This window comes from Anabrus simplex, chromosome 10 (assembly GCF_040414725.1).
Source record: "Anabrus simplex isolate iqAnaSimp1 chromosome 10, ASM4041472v1, whole genome shotgun sequence".
Classification (NCBI taxonomy): domain Eukaryota; kingdom Metazoa; phylum Arthropoda; class Insecta; order Orthoptera; family Tettigoniidae; genus Anabrus; species Anabrus simplex.
In genome coordinates, this window is record NC_090274.1 from 30,739,507 (window position 1) to 30,762,548 (window position 23,042).

Sequence of the window (23,042 nt, forward strand, 5' to 3'; positions counted from 1 at the left end):
CTGGTACGTTATGATGCTAGAAAGTAACAGGGGTAGAAGAACTAGGTCTGAGAGGAGACAACCTACTTATACAAAGACGATGGTATATCAAAACATAGGGAACTGATTTTGACGTAGAATGTGTCTATAGTTTCATTCCAGTACTAGCTCCCTCGGTAAAAAAAATCAGAGAAAAATGTACCCCAGACTTCCTTCAATAATTTCAAAACTATACAAGCTAGCATATATGTAAAAACTGACTTCAAAAAGGAAGGACTAAAGAGTCTACCCAAATAGTTTTCAAGGTCAGATGGTGCAACAGTGACTGTCAAGCGCACCAGCGACTTTGTGGTGAAATCAGGGCTCATACCATGAGGTAAATGTATAATTCAGGACTGTGGACAGTACTGTGAGGTGATGTTTGTTTTATCTATGTGGGATCTACCGATATCTGTAACAATATTTGTGATAAAACTTGAATAGGTACTGTAGTGAAAAATTGGGGAATAGATATGAACTTTGTGTGTAAATTTCCAGATTTGCTTAATTTAAAGCAGGTTTAAGTGTGCCAAAAACAGAAACAAGAAGAATGAATGGTCTAAAAAAAGTCCAAAATATAAGATGCTGAGTGTAAGCAAGCCTACACAATTGGTAAGAAAGTTGGGGGGCCAAACACCATAATGGAGTGTGTCTACTGCTCCCATGGAAGAACATGCGTCTCCAGACACTCGAGAAGATGTAATTGAATCGATGAAGACAACACTTGCAAAAGAAATTACCAGGCAAAAGAAACCAACAACCTTCTAAACCAGTCATTCTCTCATTTCTCTAACACCTGATAAACATGAATACTATATTTACACAGACAGCTCTCACACACCTAATAACACTGAATCTGACAAAGTGGGATGTGCATTTGTTGTCTATGAGAACAACAGGGAAGTGTTTTCAGCCCAATACAAATTGTCATCCAGCTGCTCAGTATTCCAAGCTGAGCTATGGGCCATCAAGTCTGCTGTGGAGTGGTGTGAACACAACAGCAGTAGTGCTAGGATACTAAGTGACTCGCAGGCTGCATTGAACACAATCAATGCCAAACACAATGTCAACCCAATAGCTGCTACTATAAGATCTAGAGCACAGCAGTGCCTCCACGTCCGTCTTTCCTGGATCCGAGGACACTCCGGTTCTCCTGGAAATGAAAAGGCAGACATCCTCGCAAAAACAGCCTTCTCATCCAACATAGAAATCATCTACAACAAATCACTCCCAAGCTATGCAAAATCCCAAATCAACACACATCTAATAAGACAGTGGAACAATCTCTGGACATCAAATACAAAAGGATCAGTCATAAGGGAATTTTTTTTCCCGACATATATAGCCGACTCCAGTGAAAAACATCAGTGCCTGAATTCATTCCCACTCAGTTTTTCTCCGGCCATGGAAAGTTTAAGTGTTACTTTGAATGCTTCAAAATTAACACTCCAGACGATTACTTGTGCTTTTTTGATCTTCACAAGCGGCAGACCATTTACTGTTTGACTGTTTGGAAGGACAAGATTCGAACTTGAGTGTCACCTAAACAATTGCAATGTGGAACTTTCTAAAACATTATACCATCTGTTTAGGAAATCCTGCTGCTCCAAACAGTTCATTAACCCTCTTGGAACCAGAAGGTAGTGCGAGCACCCACCCTTTAAATTGCCAAAGCCAATCAGGTCGGCCATTAAAAATCCAGTCGGAAGTAGTTGTTTTTTTTTTGCTAGTTGTTTTACGTTGCACCGACACAGATAGGTCTTACGGCGACGATGGGACAGGAAAGGGCTAGGAGTGGGAAGGAAGCGGCCGTGGCCTTAATTAAGGTACAGCCCCAGCATTTGCCTGGTGTGAAAATGGGAAACCACGGAAAACCATTTTCAGCGCTGCCGACAGTGGGGTTCGAACCTACTACCTCCCGAATACTGGATACTGGCCGTACTTAACTGACTGCAACTATCGAGCTCGGTAGTCGGAAGTTGCCAGAACTGATTACATCGGCCGGCTTAAAATTCTGTGGTATACATAATTTTGTGGCAAACACTAGAGTGACGTGCATACTTGTGACAATCTATAGTAAAGGGGCTACAGGTTATTGTGAGCCTGACCTTGCTTTGACAGTTTTAAGCAGATCTTCTATCTTGCACAAGAGTTGTTTCCTGAGTTTAGAAATACCGCTAACTGATCAGTAAGTGTTTGCTCCTTGTTGCAGTGAGTGGATTTGTGATAGCAAAATGGCAAGTGGTTCACGTGATATTTTTTCAGCAGGTATTGATCACGATAATTTTTTTTTTTTTTTTTTGCTAGGGGCTTTACGTCGCACCGACACAGATAGGTCTTATGGCGACGATGGGATAGGAAAGGCCTAGGAGTTGGAAGGAAGCGGCCGTGGCCTTAATTAAGGTACAGCCCCAGCATTTGCCTGGTGTGAAAATGGGAAACCACGGAAAACCATCTTCAGAGCTGCCGATAGTGGGACTCGAATCTACTATCTCCCGGATGCAAGCTCACAGCCGCGCGCCTCTACGCGCACGGCCAACTCGCCCGGTGATCATGATAAATTAATGCAGTATTTGGAACAATGCGAAGTTAATGCAAATGATTTATTGCGTAGCGATAGTAAATTTAGCTCAGAGAGTGGTGACGAAATTATACTGGACATGCCCCTGGGATCACAGCAGCTAAAGAAGAGATGTTTATTTGTTTCTATCGGCAACTAAAGCGACTGTGAATATGGTGGTAGATAAAACTAGTGATGACGAGGAGTTTTATGATATGCTTTACGTCGCACCGACACAGATAGGTCTTACAGCGACGATGCGATAAGAAAGGCCTAGGAGTTGGAAGGAAGAGGCCGTGGCCTTAATTAAGGTACAGCCCCAGCATTTGCCTGGTGTGAAAATGGGAAACCACGGAAAACCACCTTCAGGGCTGCCGACAGTGGGATTCGACCCACTATCTCCTGGATGCAAGCTCACAGCTGTGCGCCCCTAACCGCACGGCCAACTCACCCGGTCATCAATGAGTGGTGATGCCCGCCAACCTTATGAAGGTGGGAAACAGAAACGAGCTCGTCAGGAGCTGAGAAGAGGTGGATGTACGGAAGCAGACCTGGGGTTGATGAGAAGAGAGCCTATCTATTTGCAAATGGCAGTGTATGAAAAAGTGGAGATTGTCCTTGACGTTTTGTGTTTCATGTTTGCCCTTGTCTCCCTTTCTTTCCCTCCCTCTTGCTACAATGACCTGCTGCTGTGTTCATCCTACTATGTATTCATTTCTTGTTCCTCTCTGTATACATATATGACTTGATTTGACTCTTTATTTGTTCCTTTCCAATATAATTGAATCAGTTAAGGATGATGATGGATTCCAACTGAAAGATAATCTATATATATAAAGTAGCTTGTCCTGACTGACTGACTGACGACTGACTGATTCATCATCGCCGAGCCAAAACTACTGCACATAAAGAAATGAAATTTTGGGGATATATTCATACTAAGATGTAGGTGCTCGCTAAGAGAGGGTTTTTGGATATTCCGTCGCTAAGGGGGTGAAAAAGGGGGGTGAAATTTTAAAATGAGTGTGTCTATATCTCAAAACTTTAAAAGTTTACAGATGTGAAAATTGGTATTTAGAATCTTCTTTAAAAATAAGGAAACACGTATTTTTTTGTTTTCAGAAAATCCCAATAGGAGGGGTGAAAAAGGGTGAAAAAATGGTTGAATGCCTTTAATCAGGATACCGGTACCTATATCTCAGAAACTGAAGATATTACAGACCTCAAAATTGGTACTTTTGATCTATTTCAAAAATAAAGAAACACATATTTTTTTGTTTTTGGAAAATCCAATTAATGCGAGGGTGAAAAGGGGGGTGAATTTTTAAAATGAGTGCATCTATATCTCAAAAGTTTTAAAGTTTAGAGATGTAAAAATTGGTATTTAGAATCTTCATTAATAATAAAGGAACACGTATTTTTTTGTTTTCGGAAAATCCCAATAAGAGGGGAGAAAAGGGGTGAAAAGGGGTAGAATGCCTTTAAAGAGAATACTTATATCTTAGAAACTGAAGATATTACAGACCTGAAAATTGGTATTTGGGATCTCCTTTAAAAATAAAGAAACGCGTATTTTTTTGTTTTTAGAAAATCTAATTAATGGTGGGGGTAAAAGGGTGATGATTTTTAATATGAGTGTATCTATACCTCAAAACTTTTAAAGTTTATAGATGTAAACATTGGTATTTAGAATGTCCTTTAAAAATAAAGAAACACGTATTTTTGTTTTTGGAAAATCCAGTTAATCGGAGGGTGAAAAGGGGGTGAATTTTTAAAATGAGTGAATCTATATCTCCAAACTTTTAAAGTTTGCAGATGTAAAAATTGGTATTTAGAATCTTCATTAATAATAAAGAAACCCTTATTTTTTTGTTTTCGGAAAATCGCAATAGGAGGAGTGAAAAGGGGTGAAAAAGCGGTTGAATCCTTTAAGGAGGCTACTTATATCTCAGAAACTGAAGATATTACAGATCTAAAAATTGGTGCTTGGGATCTCTTTTAAAAATAAAGAAACACGTATTTTTTGGTTTTGGAAAATCCAATTAAGGGGGGTGAAAAGGGGGTGATTTTTTAAAATGAGTGTATCTATATCTCAAAACTTTATAGTTTATAGACATAAAAATTGGTATTTAGAATCTCCTTTAAAAATAAAGAAACACGTATTCTTTTGTTTTCGGAAAATCCCAATAGGAAGGGTGTAAAAGGGTGAGTAATGGGTTGAATGCCTTTAATGAGGCTACTTATATTTCAGAACCTGAAGATATTACAGACCTGAAAATTTGTATTTGGGATCTACTTTAAAAGTAAAGAGACACGTATTTTTTCATTTTTGGAAAATCCAAATATTGGGGGGTGAGAAGTGGGGGGGGGGGTGAATTTTTAAAATGAGTGTGTCTACATCTTAAAACTTTAAAATTTACAGATGTAAAATTGGTACTTAGATTCTCCTCTAAAAATAAAGGAACACGTCTTTTTTTGTTTCCTTAAATCCCAATAGGAGGGGTTTAAAAGGGTGAAAAATGGGTTGAATGCCTTTAATAAGGATACATATATCTCAGAAACGAAAGATATTACAGAACTGACAATTTGTATATGGGATCTCCTTTAAAAATAAAGAAACACGTATTTTTTAGTTTTTGGAAAATCCAATTAATGGCGGTTAAACAGGAGTGACAAAATGGGGTGAATTATTTGAAAGACTATATCTACAGAATATCTTGGAAACGTAAAATGTTACAGACGTAAAAAGTGGGTGTTTGGAATCTCCTGTAAATGTAAAGAAACATAGGTGATTTGTTTTGGGAAACTCCACTTAAGGGGAACTCAAAAGGGGTGAAATTTTAAAATGAGAATTTTTACAGTATATCTCAAAAAACTTAACATGTTACGGAAGTGAAAAATGGTATTTTTTATCTCTATTAAACATAAAGAAACGTGTATTCTTAGTTTTCGGAAATACCACTTGGGTGGAGCGCGGGGGGGGGGGGGGGTAAAAGTGACTGAAAATGGTGTTGAATTCTTTTAATTAGGCTACTGATATCTCAAATATGAAGATGTTACAGACGTGAAATTTGATATTTGGAATCTGCTTTAAAAATAAAGAAACACGTATTGTCGGAAAATCCAATGAAGGGGGTGGGGGGTGAAGGAATTGAAAAATTAATTGACTTAATTGTATGAGAATACATACATCTAATAAAAACTAAAGTTGTTACAGACGTGATAATTCGTATTCGGATCTCCTTTAAAAACAAAGAAAAACGCGTTTGGGGGGGGGGAACCATCTTGGAGGGCGGGAGTGTAAAGGAGTTGAATTCCTTTAATGAGGACACATAAATCAAAAACTGAAGAATTTTGAGTCGTGATAATTGGTATTTAGAAGATCCTTTACTATTAAAGAAACAAGTATTTTTTGCGGGAAAATTCACTTGGGGAGGGGGGGGGGGGGGAGTAGTGTGAAATGAAGTGCAAAAAGTAAATTATTTTTATGGGGATACTTATATCTCAAAGCTGAAGGTAATAGACGTGAACATTGGTGTTTGGAATCTCCCTTAAACATAAAGAAAGAAGCCTTCTTTTAATTTTTCTTGGGGTGGGGGATGTGGCGGTAAATGAACTTAACGGCGGTGGGGTGTAGAAGGAGGTGAGACCAATTGATTTTACTGCTATTAATGTACTTATAAGGATCCTCCGTTGCTCAGGCGCAAGCGTGCCGGCCTCTCACAGCTGGGTTCCGTGGTTCAAATCCCGTTCACTAGATGTGTCATTCGTGCTGGACAAAACGGAGGCGGGACAGGTTTTTCTCCGGATACTCCGGTTTTCCCTGTCATCAGCCATTCCAGCAACACATAATAATAATAATAATAATAATAATAATAATAATAATAATAATAATAATAATAATGTTCCGGACCATCGTCAAATGTGCGGACTGCGCTGGAAACGGCTCCTGGACGGGTACTGACTAAGAATGCAGCCCGGCCGCGGGTCAGTGCCGCAAAGGCACCCAATACGACACCACACCGGATCTCCTAAAGGCTTTTATCCATATTAAAAATGATTACAGGAAAAGATGGCACAGATTTACGGACCCAACTGACCGGGAGGTATACCTGAGCCTAACCCGGGAAGTACGAAATCGATTGCTGAAAAGGAAGATTGAAAAAATGGGAGGTAACATGTAAAATAATAGAAAACGAGTCAGATCGGGAATTATGGTGGATTCTCGCAGAAAACGAGTCAGATCGCGAATTTCGGAGGATTATATATCTAAAACAATAAGCATTCAATTATAAATTTCAGTATAATACCGTAGCGAAGCACGGGTATCTTGCTAGTTTATTCATAGAACTCAAGACTTCCCACATACAGTACTAGTTAAACCCAGTGTGTCCTTTTACCTGCATGATATAGTCAGCTCAACTTCTGACGACGGCTGTGATGATGAACCAGGGGCAAATCCATTCATTTTATTTTATGTTCTTACAGTCCTGCAACAAACAAACAAGTAATTTTTTAATCTCTTTATATTATTCTCATAATTATCATTTTTTCCAAGTTTCAAGTACCTGGGAAGTATCATTGAGGAAAGTGGAAGAAATGATAAGGAAATAATTGAACGTGGAAGACAAGCAAGAGCGTTCCTGAAAAGTGTCAGAAGCCTAGTTTGGAGCAAGGATGTCCCTCAGAGAATCAAAAGAGTATCATAGAAGACTTACTGTATACCTATTCTGACGTATGCAGCAGAAACTAGGGTAATGAGACTGAGAACCGTGACTAGCATACAGGCAAGCAAAATGAAATTTCTGAGAAGCAGGATAGGAGCTACAAGAATGGATAAGATGAGAAATGAGAAAGTTAGAAATGAGTAAAAGAAGAGCCACAACAGAACAGAATAGAGGCATCTAGACTTAGACGGTATGGACATATGAAAGAATGACAGAGGAAAGGATACCAAGGAGGAAGCATAAAATGGAGATAACAGAAAATGATCGGGAGGAAGACCAAAAGACAGGTGGTTGCTTTTTTTTTTTTTTTTTTTTTTGCTAATGGCTTTAAGTCACACTGACACAGATAGGTCTTATGGCGATGATGGGATAGGAAAGGCATAGGAGTTGGAAGGAACCGGCCCTGGCCTTAATTAAGGGGCGCGCGGCTGTGAGCTTGCATCCAGGAAATAGTGGGTTCGAATCCCACTGTCGGCAGCTCTGAAAATGGTTTTCCGTGATTTCCCATTTTCACACCAGGCAAATGCTGGGGCTGTAACTTAATTAAGGCCACGGCTGTTTCCTTCCAACTCCTAGGCCTTTCCTATCCCATCGTCGCCATACGACCTATCTGTGTCGGTGCGACATAAAGGCCATAGCAAAAAAATTAAGGTACAGCCCCAGCATTTGCCTGGTATGAAAATGGGAATCCACAGAAAACCATCTTCAGAGCTGCTGACAGTGAGATTCGAACCCACTATTTCCCGGATGCAAGCTCACAGCCGCACGCCCCTTAATTAAGGCCACGGCCACTTCCTTCCAACTCCTAGGCCTTTCCTATCCCATCGTCGCCATAAGACCTGTCTGTGTCAGTGCGACATAAAGGCCATAGCAAAAAAATTAAGGTACAGCCCCAGCATTTGCCTGGTGTGAAAATGGGAATCCACAGAAAACCATCTTCAGGGCTGCCGACAGTGGGATTCAAACCCCTCTATCTCCCAGATGCAAGCTCACAGCCATGCGCCTCTACCCGCATGGCCAACTCGCCCGGTAGGAGAGGATAGACGCATTTAGATTGAGATGGTATGGACACATGAAAAGAATGACAGAGGAAAGGAAACCGAGGAGGATGCAGAAATGGAGATAACAGGAAAACGACTAAGAGGAAGTACAACGAGGTAATCATCCTCTCTGAACAAATTAGTGGAAAAAATAAAATAAAATAAAATAAAAAAGAAATGATTTTATACAACCAATACATTTGGAATGCAGTACAAAATAAAACAAAAAATAATTTAATTAGGCCAAGAAATTACTAATCAAAAGGGAACTTGTGTTCCCTGAGTAACAGTTCACTTGTAATTTATATACCCTTGATTAGTCCACTGTCGCACATAAAGCGGATGACGAGATCAGCAGTAGCCGCGTCATCGGCTAGTATGCGTTCAAGTGTTTCCTGCAGGCTGAGGCTCCATCTTAGGCCAGAGAGATCGCCACACTCTATGAGGATGTGGGCCACGGTGAAGTCGGAACCACAAGAACACACTGGGGGGTCTTCCCTCTTTAAGAGATAAGAGTGTGTGGATCGTAAATGACCTATCCTCAGCCTGCACAATACTATGGCCTCTCTCCATGATGGTCGGAAAGAGGACCACCACAGGGTAGTTGTCTTCTTAATTGCTCTCAGCTTGTTGGGAGTTCGGATAGCTAGCCACTCCGATTCCCAGGACGCCAAGATGGTTCGACATAGCTAAGAACAAATATCCTTAGCAGGTACATTGACTGGTCTTGGAGGTAAAATTACCACTTCCTTTGCAGCTTCATCTGCAAGTTCGTTTCCAGCAATCCCAACATGACTTGGAAGCAACATGAAAGTGATTCTGGTGCCAGCATCACTTAACCTGGCTAGAAGGTCATGAATCTGCTGCACCAGCAGGTGTTGTGAGAAACAAGTTTCAATAGACTGCAGAGAGCTTAACAAATCAATGCACATAAGAAAGTGGCTTCTTTCGTCACCCAGTGCAAACTGCAGAGCTTCTAAGATGGCGTAAAGCTCTGCAGTATATACGCTACATACAATAGGAAGCGAGATCGTCGTGCTCATATCATCGGTGACGAGAGAGCAACCAACATTATCTCCGATTTTAGAACCATCCGTAAAGATATGCCTCGCGGCCGGATATTGGTGAACGAAGTCTTGGAAAAAGGAGTGGAAGAGTGTATAAAGAGAAAAGGAGAGGACTGGCCAAGAGTAATGGGGGAAAAGTGGCGGGAAGACAAGAGGAGATTGAGAGTCTTATGTTCCAAGCAGACCTGGCCAACAGCTAGAAACTGCATATGATGATGAATGAATGAACCTTTAACACTACAACTTACAGTAGACTGAGCAGGACACAGGTGGATGAAAGGAGCGGAAGAGTGCGTACAGATGGTGGTGGTGGTGGTGGTGGTGATGGTGATTATTGTTTTAAGAGGAAGTACAACTAGGCAACCATCCTCTATATAACACTGATCAGAGAGAGAGAAAATAATGAAGGTACCGGCCAAAAGAAGACAAGGGCCAGGAAGGGCATGAAAATGAAAGACTCTCTAGGCCTCGAGTGTTCTAGTACCATTGGGGTCGGAAAAGAACAAGAGCTGACCAGGGGAGGTCAGATAGGATAGATGAAAGTGAGGAGCCTGGCACAAGTAAATGGAAGCAATGCCAGGGCTCAGCTAAGGGCCCCATGGTTGGCAACCCTCTCTCCCAAGTTGAGAGCCCCTGGGGCCCCTTTTTAGTCACCTCTTACGACAGGCAGGGGTTACCGTCGGTGTTATTCTACCGTCCCCACCCACAGGGGAAGGTGTGTACAGAGAAGAGCAGAGGACTGGGCAAGAGTGATGAAGGAGAAGTGGTGGAAAGACAAGAGGAGATGGAGAGGCTTATGTTCCAAGCAGACCTGACCAACAGCTAGAAACTGTAGATGATGATGATGATGACTGCTACATTCTTTTCAGTTTTGATCCTGGCTCAGTGCGGTGGTATTTGAAGGTGCTCAAATACGTCAACCTCATGTCAGTATATTTACTGGCAGGTAAAAGAACTCCAGTGGGACTAAATTCTGGCACCTCAGCATCTCCAAAAACCATAAAAGTAGTTAGGGGGTCGTTAAGCCAATAGCATTATTAAAATTGAAATAACTTGGTCTTGCATGGGTAAACTAAGTGAACTTTTGATAAAATTAAAGTAGCTAAATAATATTCAATTACATTAGTAGTATGCAGTAAGTAGTAATTGTAAAACAATTTTCGAAGGACAATTTAAAGTATTCAAAATAAAGACTAAAATTTATAATAGAGCTTAAATTCCAAATTTTCTTCATATCAAAAAAATAAATTTATTCTTAAATTACAAATTTTCTTGATATCAGGAAAATAAATTTATTCAACAGTGAAACCATTGCTTAAACTTGAGATCTGAAGATTTTCATTCTTGATTTTTATATCAGCAAAAATATCAACAAGTTCATCAATGTTAATCTGCTGAAAGTTACCCTTTCATTGTCCATCGACAATAGAGCTAAATCACTTAGGTGTTCGTGAGTCATGAACCACTATCCTGCCAGTATATTATTTGTTTTTTTCTTTGAAATAATTCTCTCACATGCAACTGCAGCAATAATAAGAAATAGCCTTATTTGGTTGGTGTGTTATTTGTTACAGAATGTGTTTACCACGCAATACCATCAAAATATTTCTGAACAGGAAACCCAATCTTTATTGGGAGTCATCATTCAGGGCCCTGGTGCGCTACACCAGTTGCACCAGCCTAACTATGCCCTTGGTACTTCCTTTATGAGATAGGCAAGGGATGGTGATGTGGTGGAGGTGATAACCCCCTTCCCTCTAAATGCCCTTTTTCTGCTACTGATTTAATGTTGGATAACACATGGAAATATGGGACAAAAGGGCTAGGATTGGGAAAGTAGCGGCCATAATCATGATTATTTGCTTGAAGTATGAAAATGCGGAAACCACAGACAGCCGACAATGTGATTCAAACCCATCAATTCCCAAATGCAAGCTCAATGCAACAACATTACACATGATAAACTTCATGATCTGATCAATATTAAGATAAAAGTTCTTGTAAAGAAATTACCAAAGCTCAATCCAATTATTATTTTATTTCAGTAGCTTCCTAAAAATGATCAAGGTTGCCACAAAGACAAACCATAACAAAGACAAATATGGTTCAACAATTCTTGATAAAATATAGGAAAACAGTAGAAGAAATAAAGAACAATAAGACATAGTTACATAGTATATAAGTGTTTTGTAGAATCACGACAGATCGCTTAACTGCCGAGATTCCAATTTCTTTGATGATATTATTTGGGATGCCTATATTTTTTCTCATTTTCAACCACCTGTGGCTGCTTTGAACTCAGTTTTAAATAATAATAATAATAATAATAATAATAATAATAATAATAATAATAATAATAATAATAATAATAATAATAATAATAATAATAATAATAATAATCAGCATCAGCATCATCATCATCATCAATTTACAGTTCCAGTTTCCCAGGTACTGTTAGTGAGCCTCTTCCATTCTGTCTTATTAAGATACGTTCTGTTGTTAATGACGTCCTCCAGTGTCCTTCCCCGATCTGCAATGTCCATTTTATGATGTCCATCCAGTTAAGTTCTTGGTCTTCCCACCTTCCATTTCCCTGTCATATGTCTCTCCAAGTTAACATGTGCTGTCCTTGTCGGCTCCATCCTCATTACATGCCCAAACCACCTCAGTCTGGACATGCTGACCCAATCTACCAATGATGTAACAATTCCAGCTTCCTTCCTAACCACATAATTCCTTAACTTGTGCAGTCTGGTTTTTTGAATTGTGGACCCAAGGAACTTCATCCTGGATGCCTGCAACCTTGATGAGTCATTCTTAGTGACGGTGCAGGTTTCAATACCATACGTTACCGATTGAACAACACCAGCTTTGATTTTGTTGGTACTTTGGGATCCCAGAGGAGTGTTCGTACTTGCTGGTAAAACTGAGAGCTCTTCTGCACTCTATTTGCCACCTATCTTTGTGGCTAGTGTATCTCAAGATATTACACTGCCGAGGTATGAAAAGCTTTCCACACTTTCTAGTGGATGGTTTCCTAGCATGATGTTCGCTGGTCGTCCCTCTCCGTTTATTGCCATCACTACTACTTTGAGTTTGCTTATCTTCAGATTGAACTCCTAGAACTTAACCTTCCATTCACTGAGTCTCGACCGAACTTGTTCCTCAGTTTCTCCTCAGATCATGACATCATCAGTGAAGGCCACTGCATTTAGTTCACCAGAGGTTTTCTTGATGTTCTTCATTATGTCATCCATGATGGTGATAAACAATAATGGGGATAGAGCAATAATAATAATTTACATTTTATTTACTTTTTATTTTTATTTATTTATTTTTCCTGTTAATGAGACTATGGGGATGACAGCAAAGTCCCTCTCTGCTTGAGAATGTAAACCAAGCCTAAGAAAGTGGATCTGATCCAAGCTTGCTTGTTCCCCACTTCCCTAATATGTTCTTTAAGTTGATGCCCTTGTTCTTATGATATAAAAACAGAGAGGCGAGGGGAAAACGAAAAGAATAAAGTTACAAATTGATTTTTAAAGTATTTATAGAGTGTAGAGCTTCTGGAGCGACATCCAAGAAATTCAGAAAATATCCAGACTAGAAAGACAAAATTGTACTCAATAATATATCTAATGGTTTGTCTGAGAAATCCAAATTTGAATGAAAAATCCACAGCCTGTTTCCAGTCATTCGACCGGGTCAGGAATTGAATGAATGAAGCCCCAATCTAGTAGTGATGATAGGAATTGTGCCAGCTGCCAAAGCCTGTCGCACTCCTCTGGGGCAATAATTAATGAATGAAAGATGAAATGAAACGAAAAGGCGTATGACTTTTAGTGCCGGGAAATCCTAGGAAGCGTTCGGCTCGCCAGATGCAGGTCTTTTTGATTTGACACCCCGCAAGCGACCTGCACGTCGTGATGAGACTGAAATGATGTTGAAGACAACACGTACACCCAGCCCCCATGGCAGGGAAATTAACCAATGATGGCTAAAATTCCCGACCCTGCCGGGAATCGAACCCAGGACCCCTGTGACCAAAGGCCAGCACGAAATGATATTGGAGAGTGTTGCTGGAATGAAAGATGACAGGGAAAACCGGAGAAAAATCTGTCCTGCCTCCGCTTTGTGTGGCACAAATCTCAAATGGACTGACTGGGATTTGAACCATGGAACCCAGCGGTGAGATGTCAGTGCGCTGCCACCCGAGCCACGAAGACTCCCCAAATTTGCATGTTGGACTCAAAAGATTTCTCACCACTTTTACAACAGGTCAGTAAGGATAGGAAAGACCTACATCATCTCAGAGTATGTCGGAGTCGCAGACACCACATACCATGGGTATGGGTATGGGTAGAGGGAATGTCAGGTGGGACGTGGTCCTCTCAATAATTTTCTGTTACATCTCCTGTCAATGTTTTATTTATTTTACAACACTAAATGGAGTTTGGAAGAATTACAGTATTAAAACATGTGATGAAATAGACCTATCAGCACTGCAGAAATATCTATATCAAGTAAGAATGTAAGACTCGCCCATATTCTAGATACTGATTACTTCTAGTAACCAAGGATTATTAGGCGGCAAGTTGCAATAGTGCTGACCTAGTGTTCTGTACATGCACTGTTCCACTAATTGCCGCTTTGAAAAATGTGTTGCTAACCGGAGAAAACTGTGGTGATCTCAGAGATTGACAAGTCATCTTAGATTTATGGAATATTGTTCCTGAGGACTAAGTTACTTCTTACTTGCGTTCAGGATGTAGCTGTTGCTTTCTGCGAAATGAACACAGAAGAAAGATGTTTAGTTTCAAATGTGGGCACCATTCTTTCACTGCTATTGGTTTTACCAAATTCAAGCTGTGAATCAGAAAGAAGTTACAATATTCTTCACTGCTTAAAGACTTATTTCTGTTCTCACTCAAAAGGGACTAAATCATGTGGCAGTTTGCTATAGGCTACACACTAAGATCACACAGACAGCATTCACAAGAAAAAAAAAGACATGATATGATAGGCCTACACAGTGTGCTTGTATGCTTAGGAACAGGGCTCGAAAGTTGAGGAAAAGTCTCCTTTTTTCTACAGTGTCCAAAGACGAGTTCCAACATAATATTTGTTCATTCTGGGTCACTGTAAGCCAGAATATAGTGGGACGGCTTTTTTTTTTTTTTTTTTTTTTTTTTTTTTTTGCAACTTCACCTTCTTTGGAGTATATCTGTACCACCCATTCTCAATTTGAATCACCATTAGTTCATTCATCCCCTCTTAAACATCTGTTGTGTAGTTAGAGAGAAAATGAAATGAAACAAAACAAAAAAAAATGAAACTAATACTTGATAAAAACCACGGCTATCAATTTATGTACAAGATAAATGAAATATTGAAAGGAGAAAATATTTTGATGGGAGTGTTTTTGAAGAGGAAGATCTAATTTGCTTCAAGTATGAACCCTTAACATCCATTAATGTGGAGAGACGTTTCTCGATGTTCCACAACGTGCTGTCTGAAAACCGACGATCCTTTACACCTAAGAACCTAGAGATAACTATCGTGATATGCTGCAAAGCCAACTGAGGTGAGATTTCCCAATTCCAATTACTGTAACCCTAGTGTGGTTGAGCCAAATGTGATTCTAGTTATACTAATTTCAATTTCTTCCTTCAGGATGTCCATTGCGGGTTTCCTAAACTCATTCTAGGTGGAAAAAAAAAAAAAACATTTCATTCTAAAACATGCAAGTACTTTTTTTAACAAACCCAGAATTCCTTTTTTAAATCATATTAATCTCAAAATATATAATGTCTGAAAAGGAAGAAGTATTACACTTGTATATTTTTGCATTGTAAGTTGCAACCCACCAGAATTATGCATATTAAAACATTATAGCCTATTCCTGCCTTACATCTGTAATTAAAACTGAAATTATGAATGAAATTTGATCACATTTTTATGACCTTTTTGCCAATTAGGTCCTTTTTTTTATACTTCTAGGTCTTTCTGCAGGTCTTTTTTTAAGCAATTTATAGGTCTTCAACTTCCGAGCCCTACTTATGAATAATAGCAACGAACCATTAGACATATTGTTCTACACTGAAAATTCTCTGGATTTCCTGGATGTCACTCCAGAAGCTCTAAAATTTAGAAATACTTGGAAGAATGATAGATGAAAGGCTTGATGGTAAGACATATGCATTGGTCATTTAAGATTTCTGCCAGCTGGTATAATGTGGGGCTCCTCTTTTGGTGAGTAAATGTATTGTTTTTTACAAGTATTATGTTAACGTAAATGAACATATTGCATGTTTATCTTTTCAGCTTGTACAGTCGATTTTGCAGAACTGGTATGGTAGGCCTACATAATGTACTTGTATGCTTATGAATAATGGCTTTCTCCAGCACGAATTACAATAGTTCCTTAAAATTATTTTTAAAAAGAAAACTATCCTTTGAAGTTAAAAAATAACTTGTGCAGGCAACATTGAAGATGTCTCTCACCGTCTAATAGTTAACGATGCCAGTGCTAGATACTTAACGTGTACTAGTAGTTCAGCAACAGAGGAGACAAAAGAATGAATAGAACTCAACCTGTACAATGGGCACTCTAAAATACAAAGGAGTAGGCCCTAGAAATGCCTTTGCTGGCAGGACCTAGTGTTTACAGTGCACTGTCTTCTGATATAGGCTAGAGAAATTTTGTTAGTTTCATAGATCTGTCTCTGCCTTATCCTTGGCTTTGACAATATGAAAGTGACTGAGGTACGAGCGATGCTAGTAATACCAATCCTTATGCAGCCAGTCCCTGCTATGAATGGTGTGAAAATGTTGCTCTTAGGGTCGGTTGGTGTATGCATTTCAGTGGGTTTGGCAGACTGATATGTAACAGCAACTCTGGCTCGGTGAGGAAAGCAACGGGGAAACTACCTCACTCCTCATTTCCCTAGTACGCCTCTTCAGTGATGCCTAGGCCATCTATGACAGCTGATGGCAGAGCTGTTGAGGATCCCACCAGCGGAATCGCTGACGGACTGAACATACATAGGCCTTAGAACCATCAAACAGATATCATTCCTCACTGTGTGTAAAGAGGACAATTTCAAAAAGCATGGCTGCAATGAATAACAGTGCTGTACAGTGTACATATAATATGCACGTCGTGCACTTTTCTCTCCGATTAAATCAAATAATTTATTTTCATTCAATCAAAGTAGATTTATTTTCCAAAACATAAAGAGCATATGGGAACAACAAATAATTACGAATATGCGCAATATTTATAGGTTAACTTTATTATTAGAACTGAACATAGATACTACATGACGACTTAGAAGTTGAGCGATAAAAGATTATAAGAATGATTGCTATATTGCAAATTACAACAAATAAATAAAATTACGCTGCAGTTGTAAAAAGGGGCGTTACTGTCATAAAGGCCCACGGGAAGAACGTCAGGCATCAACACACAATGTGCATAGCAAATCAGTAACTGAAATTATATATGAGCAAACTAGCATACCGTTCAAGATGCTTGAGTATTATTTCGTATTCATTAGGTAACACAGGCAAACTTCATCTATCCGGATTGCCAATTGAAAATATAATCAAGTAAGAAGCAATATAATTTATCACATTCGAAAAATACATTCAGTGTTACCAATGTACACCAAACACACTATTCTTAGTTTAACACATATCTAACACACCATACTGGAATATATCAATGTATGTCCTAGAAATATCAATTTATACTTTAGTTACTTCTAGTTTGATGAATAAATGTATAAGAAAGACAGTCAATCTTGTACAAAGTATTGTTCATTGTAGTTGCTACCCACATGGAATGTTGGTATAATTGTTAGTTGTTTGTATTTGGTTGTATACAGATAAAAACATCGTGTCAAGTTCTTTTAAAACTTTAGAACAAGAGAACATTGAGTTCCCTCTTAGCAGTGCTCGTGTGCAGTTGCGTTGACAGTTGCTGTGAGGAGGTAGCGTGGACGGTATAGAGTAGTGCTTTTGCGAGTGTAATACGTAAGTTATGGGGGAGCAAAGTGGTGGTGAGGAGTCTCCTGATCCTTCAACCCTCAAAGTTGCTCGGGAAGAGACGGTTCAAATGGAACAGGATGAGGATGATAGTCTAAGTGAGAATAGTAGTACAGTGAGTACACCTAATACACCCAATGAGGTAGTGAATAAAGAGACTACTACTTCGAATTCGAAGACTGAGTCGCAGGAACTTTATCCTAGTACTCATTATGGACCTTTCATTATTTTTGTGGAGTCCACATCATCAGGCAATGTCGGTAACATGCATCCTATGACCCTAGGTAGGACTTTCTATGAGAACAATATTCCAGGCATAAAATCAGTGGCCCGCAAGGGACGCAATAGGGTACAAATAGAATTTGTCTATGCTGTACAGGCAAATTCATTTTTGAAACACCCTATATTAGTTGAGCTGCAGTTACGGGCATACATACCTAGCTCTAATGTATTGCGGGTAGGAGTCATCAGGGGAGTAGAGAAGACCTTGACTGAGGATGCCATATTAAAGCACTTGAAGTCTCCTGCTACAATAAAATCTGTAAAACGTTTGAACCGTCGAGTTGTTAACGAAGAAGGCACACAGTATGTACCTACTGGATCTATCAAAGTGGTTTTTCGTGCACAGAAACTTCCACAGTACGTGTCTTTATATCAAGTGCATTTAGAGGTGGAGCCATATGTTTTTGCTCCCATCATCTGCAAAAAATGCCAGCGGTACGGGCACGTTGATAAGCATTGCAGAGCAACAAGTCCCAGGTGTGGGAAATGTGCATTGCACCATACTACGGCGAACTGTACTGAAACTTTCTTTCAATGTGTGCATTGTCGCGGTTCCCATTCAACTGGCAATGTGGATTGTCCAACGCATCAACAGCAGGTCCACATTAAAAAGATAATGAGCCACCAGAATTTATCTTTCAAGGACGCTGTTCAAAAAGTCCAACCTAGGGCATATAATCTAGTGGACACTTCTCAAAATTTTCCCCCTTTAAATGGGGAGGGGCAGACTCCTACACAGTCGAATCCCCGTAAGAGGAAATTCACTCAAGTAATTTTAAAATCCCCGAGACCAGCACCAGCCCCAGGATATGATAAGGAAGGTTACCAAAATTTGGTTCGCGAGCTTCCCCGCATGGAGATGGCGGCTTCAAGACTTACACCTGTTTACGGCGGCGCAAACCGTCGGATGGAGGCACCTTTTGACGAACCTGTTGCCACGAGTAGCGCATCCATGGCGCAGCCACTTTCGTCATTTCATAGGCAAAGAGAACATCTTCAAAGTGGTCTTTATCAATCTATTCAGCAATTAGTACAATTATTGGGTGATCACCCCGCGTTAGCGCATAATGTATTCCAGTTAAGGGACAGGATTTGTAATTTTATTCAATTCTATGATCAGAATCACTCAATGGAATGCTAGAAGTCTCATGAACAAGCGTCATGAGCTATATAAATTAATACAGGAAACAGTACCTCACTTCGTAGCTATACAAGAAACTTGGTTTCATCTAGAGACTCGCATCAAGTATCCAACTTACACAGTTTTACGTAATGATGGACCCGGTTACGGGGGGGTTGCCTTTTTGGTCCACTCATCCGTGACATATAGCATCCATTTGAACATTCAGGCCATACCCCATACATATGTTATAGGATTATATTATATGCATTTTTTACTTGTGAATATCTACTGTCCTCCTGAATTTTCCATTACTGAGAGACAATGGAACCAATTCTTTCAACAATTTACTACCGAACCATATGTTTTTATCTTTGGGGACTTTAATCTTCATCACACCCTGTGGGGAGGACATTTGGATACCCTTCAAGGTACACAGTTCCTTAATGAAGTAAATAACCATGCTTTCGCTATTTTGAATGATGGCTCTCCTACGCGTTTGACTGCGCCTTCTGCCCCTCCTAGCGCAGTAGATTTAACATTGTGTAAGCGAAATATGGTGTCTATCGCTACATGGCATACTTTGAGTGATACTTATTCCAGTGATCATTTCCCTATTGTTATTACTTATGGAGTAGGCAGACCTTTTTCTCCACCCCCCCACACTGTTTCACATAACATGATTCGATCTTTAAGGAGTTTCAAACCACAAATATTTACCGCCTACATTGAGGACGCGTTACAAAAAATACCGGTAAATACTTTTTCATATCAAACTTTAATGCAGATTTTAACAGCTTATATTAACCTTCATCACCCCATCAGCGCTTCACCTCCTTTATCTTCTAGAAAACCTGTGCATGTTAAGTGGTGGGATGAAGAATGCCATTTGATGATCCAAACTCGTAAAGTACTGTTTCGACAATATAGGCAGCACGCAACACCTGAGCATTACTTCCGGCTCAAACGACACATGGCACAAACCCGCCGACTTTTCCATCAAAAACGGCGTGACGCTTGGAGGGAGTTTATATCGTCCTTCACACGCCAGGTTCCGATTGCAGACTTGTGGAATGCCATCAGGGCAATCACAAGAGTGACGCAGCACTCCCCTGCCAAGACCATCCCAGGTCAAGTATTATCAGATTTTCTTGTAAGAGAAACGCCAGATTTTGTAGTGCCACAGTATTTTCCTTACCAAGACCCACTAGACACACGTTTTTCCGTATTGCTACAACCCTGCGACTATCAGGAATTAGAAGCAGTACTCCGCTCATGCTCAAATTCTTCCCCAGGTCCAGATAATGTTTCCTATCAAATGCTCCAATTACTACCTATTCGCGCAAAGAAGGTATTACTAAATAGGTATAATGATATTTTTCGCAATCACAGTACACCTGTTAGTTGGAATGAATTTTTCCTAATCCCCATTCTTAAAAACAAGCAGTTACCCACAGAGGTAAGTAATTATCGCGGTATAGTCCTCGGTTCGTGCATCCGTAAAGTGTTTCTAAAGATCTTACTTCGAAGAATCCTATGGGTATTAGAATACTATAACTTGACGCCTCGATATCAATATGCCTTTTTTAAGGGACGCAGTACATCTGATGCGTTTAATAGTTTTGTTATCGATTTACTTTTAGCTCGTCATAGAAAACATAGTACCATAGCGGTTTTTCTTGATATTCAACGGGCTTATGATTCCGTACCTTTGCACATCTTATGGGAAAAACTTGCAACCCTTAAGATTCCTGAGGGATTTATTAGCATTCTCCGACAACTTCTGACTTACAGAACACTACGATTTAAATCGACGCCTTGTACACTCCAGCCCCGGCAGGTAAGTAATGGGTTGCCTCAGGGCGATATTCTGAGTGGTATTCTTTTCGCTCTTTTTATGAAAGATTTTGAAACGGTCATTTTACGTCATGCTCGCATACAGGCGTATGCTGATGATTTTTTGATTTATTGTACACACGAAGATTTACAGCTCTGTAGACAACATATTAGTCTCGCGCTTTATGAAGCTAGAACATGGTTAGAGGCCCATGGGTTAAATCTTTCCATAGCGAAATGTCGAGCAATGATATTTACACATCGCAGAACCTATGACCGATCGCCACTTGCCTTTGATCAGTATGAAATACCAGTGGTTAGCCACCATAAATATCTTGGGTTATTTATCGATCAAAAACTTACATGGAAACATCATTTTTTATATTTGCGTTCGAAGAGTGAACGGTATATTCAGGTTATACAGGCCGTAACCCGTAGGCAATGGGGGGCAGATCCCGTTGTGGTGCTATCTCTGTACAAAACCACTATTCGGACGATATTGGATTACGGATCACATATTTTCGACGTAGCATCTTCTACTAACTTACATATTCTTAACACTTGTCAATATCAAGCAATACGATCCTGTATTGGAGCTTTAAAATCCACACCTACCAATGCCCTCCTCTTTGAAGCCTGCGAAGCTCCCTTACAAGTACGTAGAAAAATACTTGCAACGAAATATTTACTTAAAAAGTTTTCATTCACAAGTCATCCTCTAATTCCGAAGTTACAGTTACTCTCGGAGTATTATTCAGTTAGGCGCCAGGGTTTAAGCAGATTGCCTGCATTGTTTCATGCATTTAATACATTAAAGTCGAAGCAGTGTACCTTAATACACAGTGCTACTTTACTACCCTATACTTTACCCTATCCGGTTTCTCATTTTAAGCCTCAAATCATTTGGCCTATGCGTAATGGCTCTACTACATTTCCTTGTCTGCAGGGGATCGAGATATGTCCAGTTAAACGAGTGAAATTTTCTCATATTCCACGAAGCATAAACATTTTTACAGATGGGGCAAAGAACATTAATGGAGTCGGTTCCGCTTATTATATACCTTCTCTAAATTTTAGTGAACAATATGGTTTGCCTAGTGACTGTTCGATTTTTACGGCGGAGCTATTTGCCATACAGCAAGCCTTACTTTTTGTTCAGCGAAAGGGATATACGCGAGCTACAATCTATACGGATTCGCTGAGTGCATTACAATCTTTGGTTTCTGATGAGTTATCCTATAATTGGTATATTTACAATGTCAAGAGTATCCTTTATATGCTTGACAATGTCGGTATTTCCATAACTTTAGTATGGGTACCAGGTCACGTGGGTATCGCCGGTAATGAAAAAGCAGACTGTTTTGCAAAACAAGCTTCTCGTCTTCCTGTTCCGAATACTAACAATATGGTTCCAGCTTCTGATTATGTAGTTATTTTTCGACAGGAGGGACGTTCAGACTGGCAGAATTTCTTCCGACAAACTGCACAAGTCAAAGGTAAATTTTATTATCATTTACAACCAAGCCTTTTAGTTAAACCTTGGTTTATACGAGGATCTTATACTAGACGACATATTATTAACATCATTCGGTTACGGTTTAATCATGCCCTCACACCACAATATCGATCACGGTTCCATTTAACGCAAGATACCAACTGTCTGTGTGGTACAGATATACGTAATGGAGATTCTAATCACATCCTCTTTGAATGTTCTTTGTATGCTAACCAACGTAAAAAACTTATGGCTAACCTCCAGCGACTTAAGCAGGTTTTTCCTACCAGTGTTTCTTGTTTGCTCTGTAATCCTACAGAAGAGATTATTAGAGTGCTAAATTTGTTTCTAGATGAAGCCAAGATCGTGTTATAATTTTGTCTATAATATCCAGTGAGAATTATTCATGCTTTCTCAGGTTCCATTTGAGTGATTCCTCATATCATTAGTGTATTACTTATGAGTGCTATTTTGGATTCTTCGTGTGAGTGACGCTTTAAACGCAGTGTGATTGCAAGATTGGAAGTTTCCCGTATGACAACAGTCTATACTAGCAAAATGGGGTAGTTATGTGATATAGTGAAGTTTCGTGTTTTGTGTTTTTCTACTTGCAAGTTCAGGCTTCAATTATTGAATTGAAGTGTTTTCATTTAGACTAGTGTGTTTACATGCGTAAGCGAGTATTGACTGGGTGAAATGTCGTAGACACAGCCCAATAAGCATCAGCAAGCAAGCAAGCAAGCAAGAGAACATTCTCTTTGAGAAAGAAATACTGTATGTGACATTACGTACGTTTTGTGGTGATGTTTGCCAAGGATCTGATCATGTAAGAGAAATGTACGTGATGT

At 39.6% G+C, this 23,042-nt stretch overlaps 1 protein-coding gene across 1 annotated transcript in view; it reads right to left on the bottom strand.

Annotated features, from left to right (window-relative positions):
• Positions 1 to 17,013, bottom strand: part of LOC136881779 (copine-8) — a 45,851-nt gene extending 28,838 nt beyond the window's left edge. Inside the window, exons 1-2 of the mRNA XM_067154217.2 lie at positions 16,935 to 17,013; positions 6,979 to 7,068 (exon numbers count right to left, since the gene is read on the bottom strand). Of these exons, the coding sequence (XP_067010318.2) occupies positions 6,979 to 7,046 (68 nt within the window). The 5' untranslated portion in view covers positions 7,047 to 7,068; positions 16,935 to 17,013. The remainder of the gene's footprint in view (positions 1 to 6,978; positions 7,069 to 16,934) is intronic.
• Positions 17,014 to 23,042: the final 6,029 nt, after the last annotated feature.